At 50.3% G+C, this 22,875-nt stretch overlaps 1 protein-coding gene across 1 annotated transcript; it reads left to right on the top strand.

Moving 5' to 3' along the window:
- Positions 1-5,008: 5,008 nt before the first annotated feature.
- SPATC1L (spermatogenesis and centriole associated 1 like) lies at positions 5,009-22,050 on the top strand. The gene is made up of 4 exons (XM_058523316.1): positions 5,009-5,288; positions 12,859-13,209; positions 20,262-20,413; positions 21,481-22,050. The coding sequence occupies exons 1-4, from the start codon at positions 5,090-5,092 to the stop codon at positions 21,805-21,807; spliced, it is 1,029 nt and encodes a 342-aa protein (XP_058379299.1). The 5' UTR covers positions 5,009-5,089; the 3' UTR covers positions 21,808-22,050.
- Positions 22,051-22,875: the final 825 nt, after the last annotated feature.

Here is a 22,875-nt window from a genome sequence, read left to right as displayed (position 1 = left end):
CCCAAGCTCGAGACAAGTGGGGAACAGCTAGTTTACATGGCTTTAGGCAGCCTCAGACAGCTACCCCACAGCCAGGCCCTTTATGGGTGTGAGATGCAGTGAGCCTGAGGCTTGTGTTCTTGATGCCACTGTGGTTCTCTGGAAGATGGAGGAGCAGGGCCTGCCCTTGGTCCATCCAGGAATAGGTGAGTATTGAAATGGCCTGTGGGTGGCCAGGAGATTTAAGGACAGAGCCTCAGTGGCCTGTTGGATCCTACTGGCTGGTCTAACGCACGTATAATTGGAGCCCCAGAAAAGGGAAGGATGGAGGCGGAAACACGTAATCAGGGTTGAAATGTTCCAAATGTGAAATGTGTGTGCCCACAGATCTGTGAGGCCCAGCAGACAGAGGCAGAATAATCACACAGACCAAAAAACCAGAAGCAGAACCCACTCCAAAGCACATCATAATCAAACCGATGAAAACCTACGGTCAATAAGAGTCTTAAAAACAGGCAGAAAACCAGACATGTTACAAACGGGCGAACAAAGATAAGGATGATGCTGACTCCTCAGGAGCAACGCAAGCTGGAAGACAGTGGAAGGGCATCTCTAAAGTGTTGAAAGGAAAAGCTGGTCAACTTAAAATTTCATATTCACAGAAAACAAAAATGAAGGCAAAGTGGACCTCTTCCAGACAGACCGAAGTTGGGGGAATTCTCCAGCAGCCTTGCCCTACAAGAAATGTTAAGTTGTTTAGGTTGAAGGAAAGTGATACCAGATGGAAACCCCGGTCTTCACCGAAGAATGAAGAGCACCAGAAATGGTAAGTATGTGGTAAATGTTCAAGGCTTTTCATTCTTCATTTAAAGGAATTTCTTCAAAATATAACTTTTAAAAGGAAGAATAGTAATGGTGTTTTAACATAAAGAGAAGTAAAAGCTATGACAACAATAACAGAAGTGATGTTGGAGGATGGAGGTTCACTGCTGTGAGGTTCTTGCCTCATATATGAAGTGGTACGTCATGAAGTGGGATGTTATCTAGAGGTAGACTGTGATAAATGAACCCATTGTAAACCCTACAGTAAACCACTGAATTAAAAAAGAAGTATATCTAGTAAACTAATACAGGAGGTAAGATAATCCAAAATAAGGCAGGAAAAGAACAAAGAGCAGATGGGACACATGGAAAACAAATAAGAGAATAGACTAAAACCCAACTCTTATTTATGGACTGCAGTTTGTTCCCCACCTTCATATGTGACTGCATCTGGATATAGGGTCTTTAATGAGATAATTAAGATTAAATGAGTTCATGAGGATGGGGCCCTAATCAGATAGGACTGGTGTCCTTATGAGGAGAGAGACACATCGGGAGTGCACACACACACAGAAAAGGCCGTGTGAGGACCCAGGGTAAAGGCAGCCGTCTGTAAGCCAAGGAGAGAGTCTCAGGAGAAAGCAACCCTGCCAACACTTGGATCTTGGACTTCTAGGTTCCAGAACTGTGAGAAATTAAATTTCTGTTGTTTAAGCTACCCAGTCTTTGCTGTTTTGTTATGGCAGCCCTAGAAGACTAATACATCAACCATTTAAATAATCTTATTAACTGTAAAAGGCTAAGCACTCCAGTTAAAAGGCAGAGATTGTCACATTGGATGGAAAAGTATGAGTCATCTGTGTTGTCCATAAGAAAAAAGTTTTTTTTGTGAGGAAGATTGGCCCTGAGCTAACATCTCCCAATCCTTCTCTCTTTTTTTTTTGCTGAGGAAGACTGGCCCTGGGCTAACATCCATGCCCATCTTCCTCCACTTTATATGGGACGCCGCCACAGCATGGCTTGACAAGTGGTGCGTCGGTGCACATCCGGGATCCGAACCGGTGAACCCTGGGCTCCCGCAGTGGAGCGTGCACACTTAACCACTTGCGCCATGGGGCTGGCCCCTAAGAAATTTTAAGTATAAAGATATAGAGAGGATAAAAGTAAAAGTTTAGAAAAATGTATAACAAAAACACTAACAGGAAAGCAAAAGTGCTGTATTAACATCAAGGTGGATTTCAGGAAAAGGAATAGTACCAGAAATAAAGGGACTTAGTAACGACAAGAGTGTCAGTTCATCAAGAAAACAGCAATCCTAAATGTACATGCACCTAATAACAGAGCTTCAAAATACATGAAGCAAAAACTGGTTGGATCTGAAGAGAGAATTAGACAAATGCACAATCAAGTGGGAGATTTCAACACTTTTCTCAGCAACTGTAGACACAAACTCTTCAACCAACTCGAGGTAACTGGCTTTTATAGAACACTTCACCTAACATTTTTCCCAAGGGCTCGTGGACCATTCACTAAGGTAGACCATATGCTGGCTCATGAGATGAGTCTCAAGAAATTCAAAAGGGTTGAAACCATGCAGAGTGTATTCTCTGACCACAATGGAATTAAATTAGAAATCAGTAACAAAAAGAGATTTAGAAAATCCCAAATGTTTGGAAATGAAACAAGACACTTCTAAATAATCTATGCTCAAAAGTGGAAGCACAAGGGAAGTTAGAAAACATTTCAAGCTGAGTGAAACTAAAAACATGACATATCAAGATTTGTGGATTGTACTAAAGCAGTGCTTAGAGAAATGTTTGCAGGCTTATATTTGAATGCTGTAAATTAGGTTAAAATCAGTGATCCAAGTGTCCCCCTTAAGCATCTTAAAATCAGAGTCTGTAGAAGGAAGGAAATACTAGATAAAAGAGTAGATGTCAATGTTATAGAAAATAATGGAGAAGATCAGTGAATCCAAAAGGTGATGCTTTGAGAAAGTTAACCAGCCTCTAGTCTGATCAGGTAAGAGCAAACAACCATCAGGAATAAAAAAAGGATACATCACTACAGATCCTGCAGACATGGTCCAGCCTGCCCTGCTGAGCCTACTGTCTTGCTCTAGATCACACTGCTCCCACTTGCCCTGCTGGCTTTACAATCCTGCTGCAAAAACCTAATGCTGTTTCTCCACTTTCACATTTTGGTTTTCTGCCTTGGCTGGATCTATTTGTCCTCAGAGGCAGAGGGGCTAAAAAGGAAATGTCATGAACTACTGAGTGCCAGTATTGCACAACGTAGATGACATAGACAAATTCCTTGAAAGACACAGTTATCTAGATGGGTATGAGAAGAAATGGAAAATTTAAATAGCCTGATATCTATCCAAGAAACTGAATTAGAAATTAAAAACCCTACCCAGGAGAAAACTAGGCCCAGATGGCTTCACTGGTGAATTTTATCAAAGATTTTAAGAAAGAAATGACAATCTAACAAACACACCCGGAAAATAGAGGCGGGGAACACTGCAACTCATATTATAACGTCAATATGACTTTGATAGCAAAACCAGACCACGACATTACAAGAGAAGGAGATGCAGATCAGTTTCCCTCATGAACACAGAAAATACTTAACAAAATATTAGCGAGTTGAATCTGGTGATGTATTAGAAGCACAGTGCATCATGATCAGAAAACTGGCAGAATGCTGATAGGCCATTGGCTGGAGGGGATATGATGTTGAGAGGGTTTTCTTGGGGTGGGAAAGAAATGGCATTTTAAATGCGATGGGAGGAGCCAGTGGAGGGGAGCCACTCACATGCCCGCTGGCCTTGTCCTCAGGAGTCTGGGGGTGGGGGCATTTGGCCTCAGTCCTGGAAGCCCCTGCACACCCTTCCTCAGTGGGCACTGCCCACGTTCCTGCTGTCCTTGTCTGATGTGAGAGCCTGTGGGTCCAGACGCTGGTCTGTTTGGGATTTACAAATCCTCTTTCTCCACAGAGCCGGGGTCAGAGCTGACTCCTAGAAGTGACATTACACTATCTGGGCACTCTGGGGGAAGCGAAGGCTTTGTTCTGTCTGGAGCCACCTCTACCCACCGCCTGCACCCCGGTCCCCTTGCTGCTGAGTAGGGCAGCCCCAAGCATTGGGGCTGAAAGGGATGAAGGACATGCTGGTTCCAGTTTTGGACTACGTCCCTTCTCACGAGCATCGGGAGATGACCCATCTGTTGCCTCATGGCTGCCAAAAAGAAAACCAAGACCGTCAGAGCCAGGAAACAGCACTGAGTTTGTTTTCCTTGCTGAGTGGTCAGTTGGAAGAGCGAGGAGTTGGGGTGGGGTGCATGGTGGTCACACTGACTGAGGACTGAAATCCGCACTCGGGTGGGACTCCGGGGGCCACAGGTCTGTGGGTGATTGGTCCTGATGGCCCTCGTGCCCTGGTCCGGGGGGTCTTTGGTTGGGTCCGGGCATGGTCAGTGTCCCAGATACTCAGCGCTCGCAGTCCGTTTGGGGGCGCTGAAATGCTGGGACCCTTTTCATGAGGGGAGTGCGCTCAGCAGGCGGCTAACTGCCAGTCCCTGCGGAGCCCCCCTGAGCTTGTCTCCCTCTGCCCCCACGGCTCCCTCCTTCCTCAAGTGTGTGTGCCAGGGGCGTGCCCTGATAAATGTCTTCACCCCAGACACCTGCCCGGGTTCTGGGGGACTCAACCTGCCAGCCTCTGAGAGCCCTGCTGGCCCCATGGAGTTGGGAAGCCTCCCTCGTGGCGGGAGGGCCGATGCACCCTGGGGGGCAGCTCCACGAGTTGCTCAGAGTAAAGGCAGAGTCCCCACTAAGCCTGCAACTCCACACAGCGTGGCCAACACCTCCTTCAGCCCAGTGTTCTGGCTGTTCCTAGAACGTGCTGGAACATTCCTGTCTTGGGCCTTGTCATGTGCCGTTCCCTCTGCTGGGCAGCCCTTCGCGTGAGCGTCTCAAGCACCCATCTAGAATTTGTACTGTCCGCACTCCTCTCATCCCCTCCTTGTCTTCCCCTCGGCACCCACACTTGGCATCTTCTCCGCCTTCTCTGCATCTGCCTGGTGGGCGCGGCCCAGAGGCGTCTGTGGGGTGGGGAAGCTAGGGGTCGCGGGGCCAGGGCGCCGCCTCTTTAAGGGCGACATCACAAGGCCGCGGAAGGCCGGGAGGCCGTGGAACTCCGGGCTCTTGGGCTGTTCCTGGAGCCTCCGTGGCTCTGGATTTCCACCTCCATGGGGCCACGGGCCCACACCTGAGCACCGAGGAGGTGGCCATGGCTGAGGGGAGCGAGCTGAACAGGCTGATGAGCGAGAACGCAGACCTGAAGAAGCAGGTGCGCCTCATGAAGGAGAACCAGATGCTGCGGCGCCTGCTCAGCGAGAGCTGCCAGGAGAGCTGCAGCCGCGGGAGCCGCGACCTCCTCCTCCCCAAGGCGCCCGCCTACCCCGAGGACTGCTCCCCCGCCAGTGCAGGTGAGGCTGCAGGCCAGGGTGGCAGGGTCCTGCTGGCAGACCGGGGGTCCCGGGCACCCTTCCATTCCCTTGGGTCTGAGTAGACCGAGAGCGAGGTGCCCATTCTGCTCTGTGCCCTCAGGGAAGGCCCTTCTCTCTGGGCCTCGAAGTCCACGCCTCGAAAATGGGGTGGGGGGGTGGTCAGCCACTTGAGCTGGTGGGTGTGTCCATCAGGGACAGCCACAGAGGTGCTGCCACTGTGGTTAAAACAGGACTCACGTAACCTCCCAGGTCTCCAGGTCACCCAGGTCGGCCCAGCTAGGCCGGGCCAGCTGGGCAGCTTGCTCTGCCGCACGCGTCTCTCTTCTCTTGGGATCAGCGGGCTGGCCTGGGCAAGCTTGTCTCCCGGTGGGAGCAGGTGTGCCAACGGCACTAGCTTTGAGCCTCTGCTGTGTCTCACCTGCTCACACGCCATCAACCAAAGTAGGTCAAGCAGCCACCCACGGTGGGGGCCCTGCCGAGGCCCCTGGCCTGGGAAGAAGTGAGCGTGGAGCCGTGATCCAGCTCACCATGTAGTATCCACTCCAACATTCTATGACTTTTTACAGAAAAAATAGGCTTTGACTACTTTCTACAAAGTAGTTGGTTCTGTTTTAAACATTCTCGTGAAAATGTTCTCTTTTCATACCTGGAAAGTGTGACTTAGGGCACGGTTGATGGGCATGACCTTGGTCTTTGAGTGGTATGGATGTGGACAGTGGATGGAACCTCTGCTCCAGTGCTGCCCGAGGAGCCCTGTGACCAAGCGAGCTCAGTGGCCCCTAAACACGGCAGCCTGTGTGATCGCGGTGGTGGAGTGGAAGCCTCGTCAGTGCCCTGTGGACCTGCTATCTGGAAGGAGGAGCCCCTTGACCGGGCTGTGAAATGTTTTTCCGTTGTTGAGGCTCTTTCCAAAGCTGCTGCCGATTGCCCAGTGGGATGCCTGGGATGCTCCAGAGACTGGCTGCTGGGACCTGCGTTGGGTGTGGTCACTTCCCAGAGTCCATGTGAACGCCTGCCACCGCCTCTGAGCAAGCACGGCCAGTGTGGAAGGCACACGTGGGAGGTGGCTGTCACTCTCTAGCCCCTGCATGGAGCTCGTGGGCACAAACCTGTGAGCGAGCGTGCCCCCAGGGTGCCAGCGTCCTTCCTGTCATCTCGACACCTTCAACCTCAAGGGGGACCTTGAAGAGGGAGCTCGGACAAGCAGGGGGTCCTCATGGGGGGATGGCAGGAAGAGGAGAGTGACATGCCAGAAGGGGCAGCCAGGGAAACCTGAGTCCCCAGGGCCCGGGCAGCTGGAGGCCCCATGTCCTGAGCTCCCACCAGCGGCCAAGGCACACGCTTGTCACTGGACGCTTGCTGAGGAGGGCCTGGCCTCACGGTGCTGTGTCCCAGGTGTGAGATCCTGCAAAGGGTCAGTGCTGCCTTCTCAGGCCACGGGGGATGTTGTTGTGCAGTGGCTGCAAGAGGCACTTGTCCCCAAGTAGCATGTGACAACGGCACTGTGACAGCTGCCAAGAGTCACGTGCCTTATTCTCCTTTGTTGTCCTTCATCCCAAGAATTGAGTCAGGGCAGGGCCCTCCCTCAACTCGCTGCTGCGCCTGGTCTGAAAGGTGGACCTTGCTCAGGCTGGGCTGTTCCTAGAGGGACCCTTGTCAGAGTCTGACTCGGGGCTGAGTCTCCCGGATTGTGGTCTGCACCCCCTGCCTGTGGGCAAGCCCAGATCTTGCCGGACATCGGTCTTAGGAGGAGCTGCAGCCCAAGGCCACCAAGCCTTCCACCAAGAGGCCTCGGAGTCCCAGCTGCAGGGTGTGGGCCGAGGTCAGCATGGGCCCTGGCCATCCTCAGGGCCACCCCCCTTCCCTGGGGCTCTGGGATGCTGCGTTCAGGCCTGGCCCCAACCCTCAGCGTCCTGCAGAGGGTGAAGCCTTGGCCTTGGGACTGGAGTTTGGAGAACCAGCAGGAGTTCTTGCACAAGCTGCAGAAGTCTGTAAACGGGAGCCACCGCACAGCAACGGCTCACGTTGCCCACCGTCCCTTAGCGTCTGCGTTCAAGACAGGATGTACTTTAAAAACTGTTTTTCTTATTCAACAGCATGTGCTCACGGTAAACTTACAAATGCCCCAGGAGTACATAACATTTAAGGCTGAGCTGCGCTCCCGGCCCCACCCCCAAAGGCAGCCACAGTCAACATCTTCTTGGGTTTCTCTCTGAAATTTCTGGTGGCCGGCCGTTCATGTGTGTATCTAGGGATCTGTTTGGTTTACCTAAGTGGGATGCAGGTCTTCTCCACTTTGATGCTGCCCTGACCGTCCACCTCACCATTGTTGCCCATCGGTCCGCTTCTGTAGATCACGGAACACGCTTTACCGCAGAGAGCAGACTGTGCCATGTGGGTTCCCCACCACTCCTTCAGCCTGGACCTCACGACAGGCAGCGCCCTTCCCGCTCTCTGTGACCACAGACGGCCTCACATGTGCCTCTGTGACCTCTGCGGGGTGACTGCCGGGAAATCCTTGGGTCGATGGCTGTGTGCAGTTGAAATGTTTACACAGACACTGGTAAATGTTCTCCAAACCCCAAATGCCCCAAACGACTGTGGCCTCTACACTCTGCCAACAGTGGAGCAGGGTGCCTCCTGGCACCTTCTCAACATCCAGCATCAGGAACAGCCGTGTCTGTTCCTGCGGAGGGATGAACGAGGCCTCCCGCCGGGGTCTTCTGGGGCTGCTGCCTTCCCTTGGGTTTTCGAGCATGTGATGTATTTTCAAAGGGACCAGAGGGAGCAACAGGCTCCCCTTCTGCCCTCCTGGCCCTGTCCCTTCTGGGGCCTCTCTGCCACTTCCCTGCAGATGGTCTGGTCCCCACACATCGCCGGGCGCATCACAGACCAGGACCCTCAGTGCTGGGGGCTCCTTGTTGTTCTTGGTGGAGGATCCGATGGTTGTAAGCAGAGTTTGGTCTTCTCTATGGACGACTCTCCGCCTCTTTCCCTTGAACATCACGATACGGTTGTTTCTGTGTTGTTATAAATATGTTTTTAAATGGCTGTGTGATACTCCAAAGATCAGATGAACTACAATTTAATGAACTCTTCACCTCATGTTTGAAATCACAGTTCTTTCTTACCGTGAGGTAAATAACACAGCAAAAAGAATTTTATGTTTCGGGTTATTTCCTTAGCATGTGTTTCCTACAAGTAGAATCTCTGACTCAGAGAGCAGCTGTAATTTTTTTTCGCCTTATTTCTTTTTCTTACATTTTTCTATGGTGTTTTTATCTGTTTATTCTTCCCTACACCCAGGGGATGATTACATCCATTGCAGCTATATTAACCTATTTTTGCTCCCAGTTTCTTCAAGTCTCTTTAGCTATCCCATATATAAATCTTTCACATTTATTAATAAGTTTATTCCTGGAGCACTTTATGTTATTTGTTCCAGTTACAGATGAGATTTCTTTTCCATTGTATTTTAGAGTCGTCAGTGTTGATGTGTTTCGAAAGCTGTTGATTTGTAAATATCCATCCTCTATCCTATATCTGGCCACTTCATAAGCCGTTTGTATTCTCCCATGCTTTCTGTCTGCGAGTGCATCGTTTACAAACGAGCGTTTTAAATGAGATCGACAGTGCATGTACTTGTTACTCTCGTCTTTATTCCTGAGAATTCTCAGACCCCTGGCTTCGGCACCTGCCCCCTGTCCTCTTGGTAGGCAGTGGGCAGTGATGGCCCTGCCTGCCCAGGGGTGGGGGACATGCAGGCTGGGTGCTGAGGAAGAGTCCTTCCAGGCCTTACTTTTTTTTTTTTTTTTTTTGTGAGGAAGATCAGCCCTGAGCTAACATCCGTGCTAATCCTCCTCTTTTTGCTGAGGAAGACGGGCTCTGAGCTAACATCTATTGCCAATCCTCCCCCTTTTTTCCCCTAAAGCCCCAGTAGATAGTTGTATGTCATAGTTGCATATCCTTCTAGTTGCTGTACGTGGGACGCGGCCTCAGCATGGCCGGAGAAGCGGTGCGTCGGTGTGCGCCCGGGATCCGAACCTGGGCCACCAGTAGTGGAGCGCGCGCATTTAACTGCTAAGCCACAGGGCCGGCCCAGGCCTTACTTTTATAGAAGAAAAAAATTGAGAAATGGCCCATTTTGTTAAATTTTGGTGACCTTGTTTCGGCATTGGTGGAGGTGACCTCAGCTGCTTCCGTGGCTGGTCCTCGGGGTCTTGTTACACCTCCACTGAGAGACCCTGTGGCTCCGGCTCGGGCTGTGGCTGCTGTGGAGGTGGCTTCGCCCAGGTTTTCTGGGCTCTGCTCCTGCTGAGTCTGGGCTGCGGTTTTCTGGCTGTGGTTACATCGCAAGGATCTGATATCAGAGCTGTGACGGATTCATGACCTTAATCAAGCATCTTCTCAGGTTTCCGGGTTCTACCCTCACTTACGTCACATAGGGATTATGATTTTATTTATTTTTTTTCCCCCAAAGCCCCAGCAGATAGTTGTATGGTCATAGCTGCACATCCCTCCAGTTGCTGTATGTGGGACGCGGCCTCAGCATGGCCGGAGAAGCGGTGTGTCAGTGCACGCCCGGGATCCGAACCCGGGCCGCCAGCAGCGGAGCACACGCACTTAACTGCTAAGCCACGGGGCCGGCCCAACACATAGGGATTATGAATTGTCCAGGAACTTGAAAGAACTCACCCAGGCCTGCAGTCCTTTGCAGCATAGTTGTTTTCTAACTTCTGGATTTTTCTTCTTGCTTATTGGTCCGTTTAGATATTCTACTTCTTATTGAGTCATTTAAAAATAACTTCCCAGAAGAGTTCTCCTTTCGTTGAGATTTTCAATTAATATATGGTTGTATATAATAGTCTTTTATAATGTAACTGTGTTCTTTCTAGTCATTCTTTTGTGTGTGTGAGGAAGATCGGCCCTGAGCTAACATCTGGCAATCCTCCTCTTCCTCCTCTTTTTTTTTTTTTTTTTTTTGCTGAGGAAGACTGGCCCTGGACTAACATCCATGCCCATCTTCCTCTGCTTTATATGGGACGCTGCCACAGCATGGCTTGACAAGCTGTGCGTCAGTGCGCGCCTGGGATCTGAACCAGCGAACCCCGGGCCGCCGCAGCAGAGCTCACGCACTTAACCGCTTGTGCCACAGGGCCGGCCCCTTCCTAGTCATTCTTATATCACTTTTCTCATTTTCAACTTTATTCCTTGATGTTTTCTGTTTCTTTAATGTAGCTTTCCAGTTTTGCTATCTTATTGACTTTCCAGAGAGCTGTTTCCCTTCCAGTTCTGCTGTCATTTTCATTGTTTTATAACTTTTGCTTTCCTTAAGAGTTCCTCCTCAGATCTTGATTTGAATATTTAATTTTTTGGTGATTTTTAAAAAGTAATTAAAGGATTTAAGTTACTAATTTCACTCTAACTACAGTTTTAAATGTACTGATGTCTTAATATATAGTGTTCTGATTTTCGTTATTTCTCACTAATCATTTTTTCTTATTTTTATTTCTTCCTTGGTCTGATCATTACTTAGGAGAATGCTTTTAATTCTGAGGAGACAGGGTTTTCTATTGACTCTTGTTATTCATTTATAGTTTTATTATAATGTGGCCTGAAAATATACCTACTTTTTGGACTTGATGGAGGATTTAAAATTTTTTTTTTTAATGTTTAACACAACTTTATTGAAGGCTTGGGGGTAACAGAGGGGATCACAATTCACCAAATAGAAGCTGAAAGTGAAGCCCATACCCTCCTGACCACCACAAAAACCCCTTTAAAACAGGCGACAGGTCCCCAACTCCCTGACGTGAGCTGTCGGCCTCGCCCTGCTGCTGGGACAGCCACCTCCCCCGAATGTTGGTGTCCTGAGCACAGGGCTCCAGCCTCCTCTGGCCAGCCAGAGGAGGAACCCAAGCCTGGGGACATTTTTTTTCCTTTTTTTTTTTTGGTGAGGAGGATTAGCCCTGAGCTAACATCTGCTGCCAATCCTCCTCTTTTTTGCTGAGGAAGACTGGCCCTGGGCTAACATTTGTGCCCATCTTCCTCTACTTTATGTGGGATGCCACCACAGCATGGCCTGACAAGCGGTGTGTCAGTCTGCGCCTGGGATCCGAACCTGTGAACCCCGGGCAGCCAAAGCAGAGCGCGTGAACTTAACTGCTACACCACCAGGCTGGCCCTGGGGGCTTTTTGATGCCTCAAGTGTGGTGAATTCTGGAAAGGTGTTCTGTGGACAGTTTCTGGGCCATGTGGTTGGCTGGGGTGGGAGGCTGTGAGGCCCTGAGCGGGGCCACCAACAGACTGTGCTGGCCGTGTGGGCGGGTGGGGCAGGACACACAGTGCTGCCTCTCCTTCTCATGAAGGTTTTTTCTGGGAAAGCATTGCTGGAGGGAGATAAGTTGTCTCCTGAGTAGGCACATTTTAGGATACAGTTTTTCAATATAGCTCTTAAAAAACACTTTCTCAAATATATATTTGCCTTATTGCTAGGAAAACAAATTCATGACATGAGGGTAGAAAAGGATTTCGTAAATCACAAAAGAATCGATAAGTTAAATTCACATTAAAATTTTAAAAATTCTGCATGACAAGAGTCACCATAAAAAAGATTTAAATGTAAGCAACACATTTTATCAACTAGGAATTCGTATGCAGAATACAAAAGGAACTACCAGAAATAATTTTAAAAGACTACCCAACCAGAAAAATGAGCACAGAAAAGGCACAGGTAATTCACAGAATGGAAACCCGAGAGGCCAATGAACACAGGGAAAGACGTTTGCCGTCCCAGGGATTAGGGAAAAGCCATGTGTCGTCGTCAGCCTGGTCTACAAATACTGAGGACTGATACGAGTGTGGTGTCGGAGGCCGCTGGCAGGCAGGGAACTGCCACCGCTGTCGTAGAAAGCAAGGAAAGTTAAACATGCACACACCCGAGCCCAGGTGTGGATAGCAGAAGGTACTGCTGTGAGCAAGGAGGCATCAAGGGATGCCGATGACAGTGTTGCTTTTATAAGGAAACCTGGAAACAGCCCCACGTGCATCAATAGGGCAATGGATAAAAAAATTGCTGTGTGTGCATGTGTGCGTGCACGTGCATGCACACATGTGCCAAGAAATGATTAAATGAACCACGCAGCTACCAAGTGAATGAACATGGGTAAATCTCAAAAAAGATAATGCTGCAGCAAAAAGGTATGTTGCAGAATAAAACATGGAGAGGATGATCTCATTTATTTAAAATGTAAAAAGCATATAAAAGTCACTGTCGATTATATTGTGCGTGGATGCACAGATGGGTGGGAAGTGTGTGCGGGGACGCACACTCACTGTGCCCATAACCCCAAGGCTGGTAGCTTCCTTGAACAGGGGATGGCGCACACGGCTGCTGCACCCGCATCCATCACCTTCTCTGGGGGAAGGGGAGGGCTCTGAAGCACGGGGGAGAGCGGGCAGGTGTCAGAGCCTTGGCTGGGCCTGCGAGTGTTCTTGAGTGTTTTAGGAACAGCAGACTGACTTCTTGTCCCTTTCCTCCCTGTCGCAGTTGCAGATTTTGGAAGGTTTGCCAGTGTCCCTGAAGCGCCCTCCCAGCTGCAGACCTCCTCCCTAGAGGATCTGCTGTGCTCGCATGCGCCCCTCTCCAGCGAAGATGACACCTCCCCCGGCTGTGCCACCTCCTCCCAGGTGCCCTTCAAGGCTTTCCTCAGCCCCCCGGAGCTGCGTGCACCCCGTGGCGCTGACAGGAAGCTGTCCTCGCTCCTGAGCCCCTTGCAGGACCCGCTGGTGGACAAGGCCCTGCTGGAGCCCAGGGAGATGGTACGGCCCAAGAAGGTGTGCTTCTCGGAGAGCAGCCTGCCCTGCGGGGACAGGACCAGGAGGAGCTACTACCTGAACGGTAACCGCCAGGCAAGGGGCACTGGGGCAGGCACGGGGCGGGTGGCCGGCAGTAGACGAGGGCAGGTTTGGGTGGCCCTGCTGGGCAGAACTTCTCCATCCAGCCACACAGAGGGAGCAGAGTGAGGCTGGGAGGCCAGGGTCCTGGGCTGTGTCTGTTCAAATCTGTTGCCCATTAAAAAAAAATTGAGTTGCTTATCTTCCTAAGATCAAGTTGTAAGAGTTCTTTATGTATTCTGGATGCAAGTCCTTTTTTAGTTATATGTTTTGCAAATATGATCTCCAATTCTGTGGCTTTTCCATTTTCATAACAGTGTTTTTTGAAACGCAAACTATGTAATGAAGTCTAGTTTATTGATTTTTTCTTTTTTATAGTTTATGCTTTTTGTGTCCTATTTAAGAAATCTTTGCAAAACTCAAGGTCACAAAGATTGTTTCCAATGTGTTCTTCTAGAAGTTGTATAGTTTTTTATAGTTTTAGGTTTTACATTTACATTTCTGATCAATTTCGGGTTAATTTTTGTAGAGGGTATGAGGTTTGCATTAGATATCCACTTCTGCCAGTGCCAGTGTTTGAGGAGTTTATCCTTTTCCCACTGAATTGCCTTGACACTTTGTCAAAAACCAATTGTCCACATATGTATGAATGTACTTCTAGATTCTCCATGCTGTCCTATTTATCCGCGTCTGTGTTGATTCCCAAACACATTGTCTCAATTATGGTAGCTTTATAACAAGGCAGCAAATGAGGTTCTTCAACTTTGTTCTCCTTTTCAAAGTTGTTCTGGCTATTCTAGGTCCTTTGCGTTTCCACATGAATTTTAGAATCCACTTTGTCCATTTCTACAAAAAAGATTGTTGGGGTTTTGAGTGAGGTTGTCCTGGTTCTACAGCTTAATTAGATCAATTTTCAGAGAAATGACACCTTAACAATATTGAATCTTCAGATCTGTGAACACTTAAATAGCTCTCCATTTATTTAGGTCTTTAAAAATATCTCTTAGCAATGTTTTATAGTTTTCTATGTATAGATCTTGCTCAATTTTGTTGAATTTACACCTTAGTATTTTATATTTTTGATGCTATAATAAATAGTATTGTTTTTAACAATTCAATTTCTGATTGTTTGTTTCTAGTGTATAATAACACAATTGATTTTTGTATATTGACTCCTATGATGGTTAATTTTGTTTGTCAACTTGACTGGGCCATGAGGTGCCCAGATATTTGGTCAAACATTATTCTGGGTATTTCCTTGAGGCTGCTTTTGAATGAGTTTAATATTTAAATTAATAGACTGAGTAAAGCAGATTGCCCTCCTTAGTTTGTGTGGGCCTCATCTGATCAGTTGAGGGCCTGAATAGGACAAAACGGCTGACCATCTCCTGAGGAAGAGAGAATTCCTCCTGCCAGACTGCCTTTGGACTCCAACTGAAACATCAGCTGTTTTTGGGTCTCAACCCTGCCAGCCCTCAGAGGGGAACCCAACATTGGTTTTTTTGGTTCTCAGACCTTTGAACTCAGGAGTGGAACTACATCATCAGCTCTCTTGGGCCTCCAGCTTACTGACTCACCCTGCAGATCTTGGGACTGGTCAGTCTCCATAATCACATGAGCCAGTTCTTTATAATAAACACACACACACACATATACACACCCTATTGGTTCTGTTTCTGTTTCTCTGGAGAACCCTGACAAGTGCAACCTTGCATTTGGCAAACTTACTCAATTCACTTATTTGTTCTAGTGGCTTTGTATGTAGATTCCTTAGGATAGATGATCATGTCATTTGTGAATAGAGACAACTTTATTTTTTCATTTCAAATGTGTATGCCTTTTGTTTCCTTTTCTTGTCTTATTGCATTGGTTAGAACCTCTGGAACAATGTTGAATAGAAATGGTAACAGTAGGGATTCTTGTCTTTTCTTGATGTAGGGAGAAAGCATTCAGTCTCTCACCATTAAGTATGATGTTAGCGAAGGTTTTTGTAGATGCCCTTCATTAGGTTGAAGAGGTTCCCTTTAATTCCTAGTTTGCTTAAAGTTATCATGAATGGATGTTGGATTTTGTTGAATGCTTTTCCTGCATCTATCAAGATGAGCATTTAGTTTTCATTTGTAGTCTGTTAATATGGTAAATTACCTTGATTTATTTTTGAACTGTAAACCAACCTTGCATTCCTGAGATAAACTCTACTTGGTCATTACCTATTATACATTTTTGTATTATTGGATTTAATTTGCTAAATTTTTATTAATAATTTTTGCTGTCTGTGAGGGATATTAGTCTACAGTTTTCTTGTAATGTCATTTTCTGGTTTTGATATCAGGTTAATGTTGTCTTCAGTGAATGAGGTAGAAAGTGTTCCATCGTCTTTAATTATCTAGAAGAGTTTGTATAAAATTGGTATTATTTATTCCTTAGATGTTTGATAAAATTCAGCACTGAAACCACCTAAGCCTTGAGTTTTCTTTGTAGGAATGTTTCCCCGCCAAAGATTGTTTCCTTAGTTGGCATAAGGCTATTCAAATGATCTATTTCTTCTTGGGTGAGCTTTGGTAGTTCACACACAGAAGTGAGTTTTGTGTCTTTTAAGGAATTGGCCCATTTCATCTAAGTTGTCAAATTTATTGGCATAAAGTTGTTCCTAATATTATGTTATTATCCTTTTAATGTCTGTAGGATCTGCCATCTCTAATTTCTGATAGTGTTAATTTTTGTCTTCTTTCTCTTTTTCCCTAATAAGTCTGGCTAGAGGTTTATCAATTTTATTGACTTTTTTCTTTGAAGAATAGGTTTTTGGCTGGATCTTGGAAGGCCCAGTTTGGACTAGAAATGATTTCTAGAATATCTCAGGTGTAACTTGTCTCTTCTACCTAATTTATGCTTTGGGGGGGATGGGGAGAGAAACTGATTCCCTGATGAGAGGAATGTATTACTATAGAAGGGGGAGTTTGCACCCTGCTGCTCCATGACCCTCATCTGCCCTAACTTGCTTCTGTGCAGTGTATTAATTCCTGGGTACCTTCTGTAGCCTTGCACGGTGCTTAGGGAAGGAGTACACTGGAAACTACAAAACACTGTAGAAAGAAATTAAAGAAGACGTAAATAAATGGAAAAACATCTTGTGTTCATGGATTAGAAGACTTAGTATCCTTAAGATGGCAAACTCCCCAAATAGATCTAAAAGTTTCAACACAATACCTATCAAAATCCCAGCTGGCTGCTTTGCAGAAATTGACAAGTTGATTCTAAAATTCAGATGGAAATGCTAGGGACCCCGAATAGGCAAAACAATCTTGAAAAAGGAGAACCAGATTGGAGGACTCACACTTCTCGGTTTCAAAACTTACTATAAAGCTATAGAAATCAAGACTGTGTGGTAGTCATTAGGACAGATGTACAGATCGATGGAATAGAATTGAGTCCAAAATACACGCGTGAATTTATGGGTTTGGTGTTCGACAAATGTACCAAGACAATTCAATGGAAAGCGAATAGTCTTTTCAACAAATGGTGCTGGGACAAGTGGCTATCCCCCTGCAGAGAATGAAGTTGGACCTTACACCACATATGAAAATTAACTCAAAATGGATTGAAGACTTAAAAGACCTAAAAGAGCTAAAACCATAAAACTCTTAGAAAAAAACATAGAGATAAATCTTATGACCTTGGATTTGGCAATAGATTCTTGGATGTGACACTAAAAGCATGAGCAACAAAAGAAAAAGCAGATAACATTGGACTTTATCAAAAGTAAAAATTTTGTATTTCAAAGGAACGCCTTTCAAGAAAGTGAAAAGTCAACCCACAGAATGGGAGAAAATATTTGTAAATCATGACTCTGATAAGGGAATAGTATCCAGAATGTATAAAGCACTCTTACAACTCAACAGTAAAAAGGCAAACAATTCAATTAAAAATGGGTGAAGAACTTGAATAGATATTTTCCCAAGGGAAATATACAAAGGGCCAATAAGCATGTGAAAAGATGTTCAGTATCATCAGTCATCAGCAAAGCGCAAATGAAAACCACAGTGAGACTCACCTCACACCCGTGGCTGGAATGAAAAACATGGACAATAACACATGTTGGCGAGGACGTGGAGAAAGTGGAACACGTGTGCACTGCCACTGTGGGAACAGTCTGGGCGTGCCTCAAAAAGTTAAACGTAGAGTTAACATGTGTCCCAGCAATTCCGTTCCTAGGTGTACATCCGAAAGAACTGAAAACATTTGTCCACACAAAAATTTTTATATGAATGTTCATAGCAGCATTATTCATAACAGCCAAAAAGTGGGAACAGCCCAAATGCCTGTCAGCAGGTAAATGGATAAGCAGAATGTAGTCCATCCATGCAATGGAATAGTATTCAGCCATAAATAGGAATGAAGTTCTGATACATGTTACGATATGGATGGACCTCGAAAACATCATGCTGAGTGAAAGCCAGACACAAAAGATCACAAACTGTATGATTCCACTTATATGAAATGTTCAGAATAGATAAATCCATAGGGACAGACAGGGGATTAGTGGTTGTAGGGGCTGGGGTTGGGGGGAGGGGGTTTGTGAGTGGCTGCTAACGGGTACAGGTTTTTTCTTTTTGTTGATGAAAATGTTTTGGAGTTAGATTGTGGAGATGGTTGCACAGTTCTTTGAATATAGTAAAAACTGCTGAATTGCATTCTTTAAGAGAGTGAATTTTATAGTATGTGAATTATGTCTCAACAAAAAAATTTAGGAGTGATTGAGGAAGCAGTGTCCCCTAAGGCTCAGTTCCTTTGTCCGTAAGTGGGGTCTAATGCCCCCTCGAAGGGTCATTGTGAGGATGATTCAAGTCACGGAAGGACCGGAAAATGCTCCTGGAGGGAGGAAACAGACGCAGGCGCTGCCAGGTCCGCATGACCTCAGCGCAGTCGGTTGCTGGCTTGCCTCGCCGGTACCTCTGAGGCTCCAGCTCCCATCACGCCGACTAGGAACCTCCCTTGCTGGTTTAACCCCGAGGTCCCAAAGCTCGTTGGAAGCTGTTGCCTGTTCTGAGGCTCCAGCTGCCTGAGCGACCACCAGGTCACTTTCTCGACACCCTCTGTGGCTCCCATTTCCACGGGCCACCCCAGCATTTCTCCTCGGCCCTCAGAAGCCCGGCCCTCTGCCCCAGCTCATCTCCTGCTTCCCCACCTGTGACCGTGCGACCCCAGGGCCCTGCAACCCTATGGCCCTCTTGTGGTTCTGGGTCATGTGGCTCAGGTGGGCCCCCTGCCTGGGGCGTCCACACCCCTGCGGCCTCTCCCTTGCCCCACTGCCTCCTGCAGAGCCCACCTGCCCTGAGACCTGGACTGTCTGGAATGCACCTCGTCCCTGGACGCTCCCTGCTCAGTGCCTGCACAGGCATGGCCGAGCATGTGGAGGGACAGGCACACCTGACCTGTTCCCCGTGTCTATGCAGCAGCCCGTCAAGAATGGAGGAGGCCTGGTACCTGGGCTTGACAGGCCCGTGCTGACTGGCCGTTATGTGCTAGGAGTGGCCATCAGGGTCCTGCAGCGGTGACGGGTGGGACACCGGGATGAGTGGTTACATGGCACAGTCACAGGATGCGGCTACGGGAGAGTGGACAACTGCCCGAGGTCGCAGGCAGAGCTGGTTCTGGAGCACGGCCGCACAGATGGCCGCACAGGGAGTTCTCCTGGGCTGGTCTCAGACAGCTCGGCGACTCCCCAAGGCCACAGAGCACCGCCAGCAAGGGTGGGACTCAGAGCCCACCTTTTCACGTGTGGGGTGTCCCGGGTGTCGGGGGCCTGAGCCCCGTCAGTGGGCACAGGTGTTGTGGGCAGCAGGACCTGGGAGCCGGCTCTCCACGCAGAGCACCCAGCCCGTTCACGCACTGCCTGCCTGCTGGACAGACTGAGCAGGGCTGCACCCGGCCGACACTGTTGGGGGGTCTGGACCATGGTCAGGTCTGGAAAGGTCACGGGGGCTTTAGGGAAGGCTTTAGAAATGGGCATCCTCAGGGTGACACAGCAGATGGTGGGGGTGACGGGCCTGTGGAGCTGCAGGGGCGGGACGTGGGTGCCCAGAGCCCTACTCTCGGGGGGCATCCCGGTTGGCATGGCGACCTGGCCACAAGCACCTTTCCTCGCTCTGCTGTCTCTCAGTTTCTGGTGCCTCTGACAGTCACAGTCGGCAGCGTGGTTCAGAGCACACCGGCTTTGGAGGGTATTGACAATTGTTTCCTGAATGACTAGGATGGCAGCAGAGGCTCCTCGGGAGATTTGGAAGCAGGTTTTGGAAGGAAGGGTGGTCGATGTGCCCGGGTAACGTTGGGGAAATAGTTAAATGGAATCTCCTGCCAACCCAGCAATCCTCCCCACGATCGTGGGGAAGAAAGTTTTCTTATCAAGTAAATGTGAAGTGGCCGTGATGCAGAAATTGCCAAGACAACAGAATCTCTCCTTCTGCGTAGCTGGGCAGGCTGTCCAGTTACATGCATCACACACGTGTTCCCAGGTTGACGGGTACCCGCCTGCAGGTGGGGGACCCGCCCAGCCCACATGAGTCCACCTGGTTGTGGGGGTGGGGCCTCTGTGACAAGCAGGGGGTCACACCTTGACCCTGGTGCCTGGGCAGACTCCCCGCTGACAGGGGGACGAGGAAAGCAATCCTGGGCTGTGAAACAGGATTTTACAACGTTTACATCCATCTCAAAGGGACAGAGAAATGACTTAGGATCACAGGTTCCTCAGAGAACACTAAGAAAAGGGAGGAGAGGAAAGGTCTATCCCGTTTGGGAACAGAAAGTGCAGTTTTCTTTTAACTTTGTGTTCACCCCACAGTGGGCGCGGGGGAGAAGGGTGCCCCCACACCTCGATCATGACCAGGTCCTTAGGGAAGGCCTGCCAGGGGCCCCAGAGCCTTCGCCCCAAACCCACAGCGGCGCATTTAGGTCGTCCTTTCCCTAAAGTGGATCCTGGAGCGCAGGCAGGAGGGGGCAGGCGGCCCTTGACCTCCGTGTCCCGACCCCGGCCTGACTCACCGACCCCACTCCCCGCAGAGATCCAGAGCTTCGCCAGCACCGAGAAGGACGGGCGCATCGTTGGGGAGATCGCCTTCCAGCTGGACCGGCGCATCCTGGCCTTCGTGTTCCCGGGGGTGACCCGGCTCTACGGCTTCACCGTGTCCAACATCCCAGAGAAGATCAAGCAGGTGTGCCTCTCTGCCCGGGGTCCCCTCCCTGTCTCCGGTCACCTCCCCTGCCCTGGGGTCCCCTCCCTGCCCCGGGATCCCCTTCTTGCCCGGAGTCTCCCCTGTTCCCGGAGTCCCCTCCTTACCCCAGGTCCCCTCCCTACCCCGAGTCCCCTCCCTGCCTGGGGTCTCTTCCCTGCCCTGAGACCCTTCCCTGGGGTCCCCTCCCTGCCCCAGGATCCCCCTTCCTGCCCCGAGTCCTCTCCCTGCCCTGGGGTCCCCTCCCTTCCCTGGGTCCCCCCCCATTCCTGGAGTCCCTTCCTTACCCCAGGTCCCCTCCCTGCCCTCTGTCCTCTCCCTGCCCTGGGGTCCCCTCCCTACCCTGAGTCCCCTCCCTGCCTGGGGTCTCTTCCCTGCCCTGGGTCCCTTCCCTGGGGTCCCCTCCCTGCCCCAGGATCCCCCTTCCTGCCCCGAGTCCTCTCCCTGCCCTGGGGTCCCCTCCCTTCCCTGGGTCCCCCCCCATTCCTGGAGTCCCTTCTTTGCCCCAGGTCCCCTCCCTGCCCTCTGTCCACTCCCTGCCCCAGGACCCCCTCGCTGCCCAGGTCCCCTCACTGCCCCAGAACCCCCCCACTGCCCCGGGAGAGGGTCCCCTCGCTCCCCTGTCACCCATGGTGCTCACAGCTGTAGGCCTGGTGTGGCTGCGGGGTGTCCGAGGCACACGTGCCATGGAGTGTGATGAGCCTCTGCCATGAGCACCTCTGCTCGCACCGTCTGCTTTGCGCCCTGGGACTGTCTCGAGTGGCCCCCGGGGCACAGAGCGCTTTGATGCTCGGTGCTGGCAGGCAGGTTCCTCCTCCGTGCCAGGGATGGAGCTCCCTGCTCCTGTCCCTGACAGTGTCATTGGAGGGGGCTGGGAGACTCGGCTCGGTCGGGGTCGGGGGCTTGGCTCTGGGCCTCAGCTTCCCATCTACGCAGCTTCATTCATGAAAATCTGGTCACTGTCCCCCCTGGCCCCGGGTCTCGGCCTCGGCCTCCCATGGCCGGGCGATGTGGCCCGGCCCCACCTGCCCCCTGCGCTGTGCCCCCAGACGTCCATCAAGTCCCTGGACGGCTCCGTGGACGAGAAGAAGCTGCGCGAGCTGACGCACCGCTACCTGACGCTGACGGCGCGCCTGGAGAAGCTGGGCTACAACCGCGAGGTGCACCCCGTGTTCAGCGAGTTCCTCATCAACACCTACGGCATCCTGAAGCAGCGGCCCGACCTGCGCGCCAACCCGCTGCACAGCAGCCCCGCCGCCCTGCGCAAGCTGGTCATCGACATCGTGCCCCCCAAGTTCCTGGGCGACTCGCTGCTGCTGCTCAACTGCCTGTGCGAACTCTCCAAGGAGGACAGCCGGCCGCTCTTCGCCTGGTGAGCCCGCGCCCACACGCCCTTCCTGCAATAAACGTGTTTGTTCCAAACCCGGGGGCCACCGTGCCTCCTGTGCGTCCCCTCCGGCCGGGGGCAAGGGCCATGTCCTGAGGGAGCACCCAGGGCCGCAGGCAGGCGCCCGGCGCCGGAGCAGGCACCTGTCATGGACCGGGCCGGGCACCTGGAGGTGCCCACAGCCCCACTGCGCCCACACCCGTGTGGCACTGTCGCACTTTATTAAAATCATCTGTTGACTTGTCTGCCTTTACCTTTGGCTCTTTGAGGGCATGGAGAGCGCCTTGGTCACTGCTGGGCCGCAGGTGTTTGTGGGATGAAGCCTGGACAGAGCCTGGAGGGGGAGGGGCTGCGGCTCAGGCAAGGCCCACAGACCCCCAACCTCGAGGACCTTCCCCGCCACCATCCTCTGAGGTCTTAGTTCCTCCCCTTGAAAGGGCCAGCAGGTCCTGACCCAGTTTGGGTTTCCCCAAACGCAGAGCCTGAGGCAAGGATTTGGGTGCACACAGGATGGCTACAGAATCTGCAGGACCCCGTGCAAAATGAAAACGCAGGCCCCTTATTCAAAACTTAGGAATCTCAAGATGGTGACAGCAGACCATTAAACCGAGTGGGCCCGTGCCCCTGTATAGGTTCCCCGGGGAAGCCAGTTTATCTGGGAGATGATTCAATGCACACACGCACCGTACTCCCCTGCCCACTGGAACCTTCCAGTCCCTGCCTCTTCTGAAGTCTAGAGGACAGGTGACTTCCTGGGCCCTGTGGTCAGGTCCAGGGCCCAGCGCTGGCACCTTCTGGGGCTTGGCTTCACCTGGAAGGTCTCCGGTCACCTCTCTGCTGTGAGGGTGAGGGTGAAGGTGTTGGGGTTTCTGGGCCAACCTCGACATGGAGTGACCTTGGTCCTCACAGCCTGCTGTGTGCCAGATACCCCAGCACCTCAGGACCATGTCTTAGCTCGAGCTGTCATAACAAATACCACAGATGGGGTGGCTGAAACAACAGACACTCATTCTCTCCCAGTCTAGAGGCTGGAGTCTGAGGTCCAGGTGTGGGAGGG

This window comes from Diceros bicornis, chromosome 27, assembly GCF_020826845.1.
Source record: "Diceros bicornis minor isolate mBicDic1 chromosome 27, mDicBic1.mat.cur, whole genome shotgun sequence".
NCBI classification, from domain to species: Eukaryota; Metazoa; Chordata; class Mammalia; order Perissodactyla; family Rhinocerotidae; genus Diceros; species Diceros bicornis.
This window is presented reverse-complemented; position numbering and strand designations above follow the sequence as displayed.

Coding starts and splice junctions, on each gene's coding strand:
- SPATC1L (XM_058523316.1), top strand. CDS start 5,090: ATGGCTGAGGGGAGCGAGCTGAACAGGCTGATGAGCGAGAACGCAGAC. Junction 5,289..12,858: donor CTGCTCCCCCGCCAGTGCAG/GTGAGGCTGCAG, acceptor TCCCTGTCGCAG/TTGCAGATTTTGGAAGGTTT. Junction 20,414..21,480: donor TCCCAGAGAAGATCAAGCAG/GTGTGCCTCTCT, acceptor CTGTGCCCCCAG/ACGTCCATCAAGTCCCTGGA.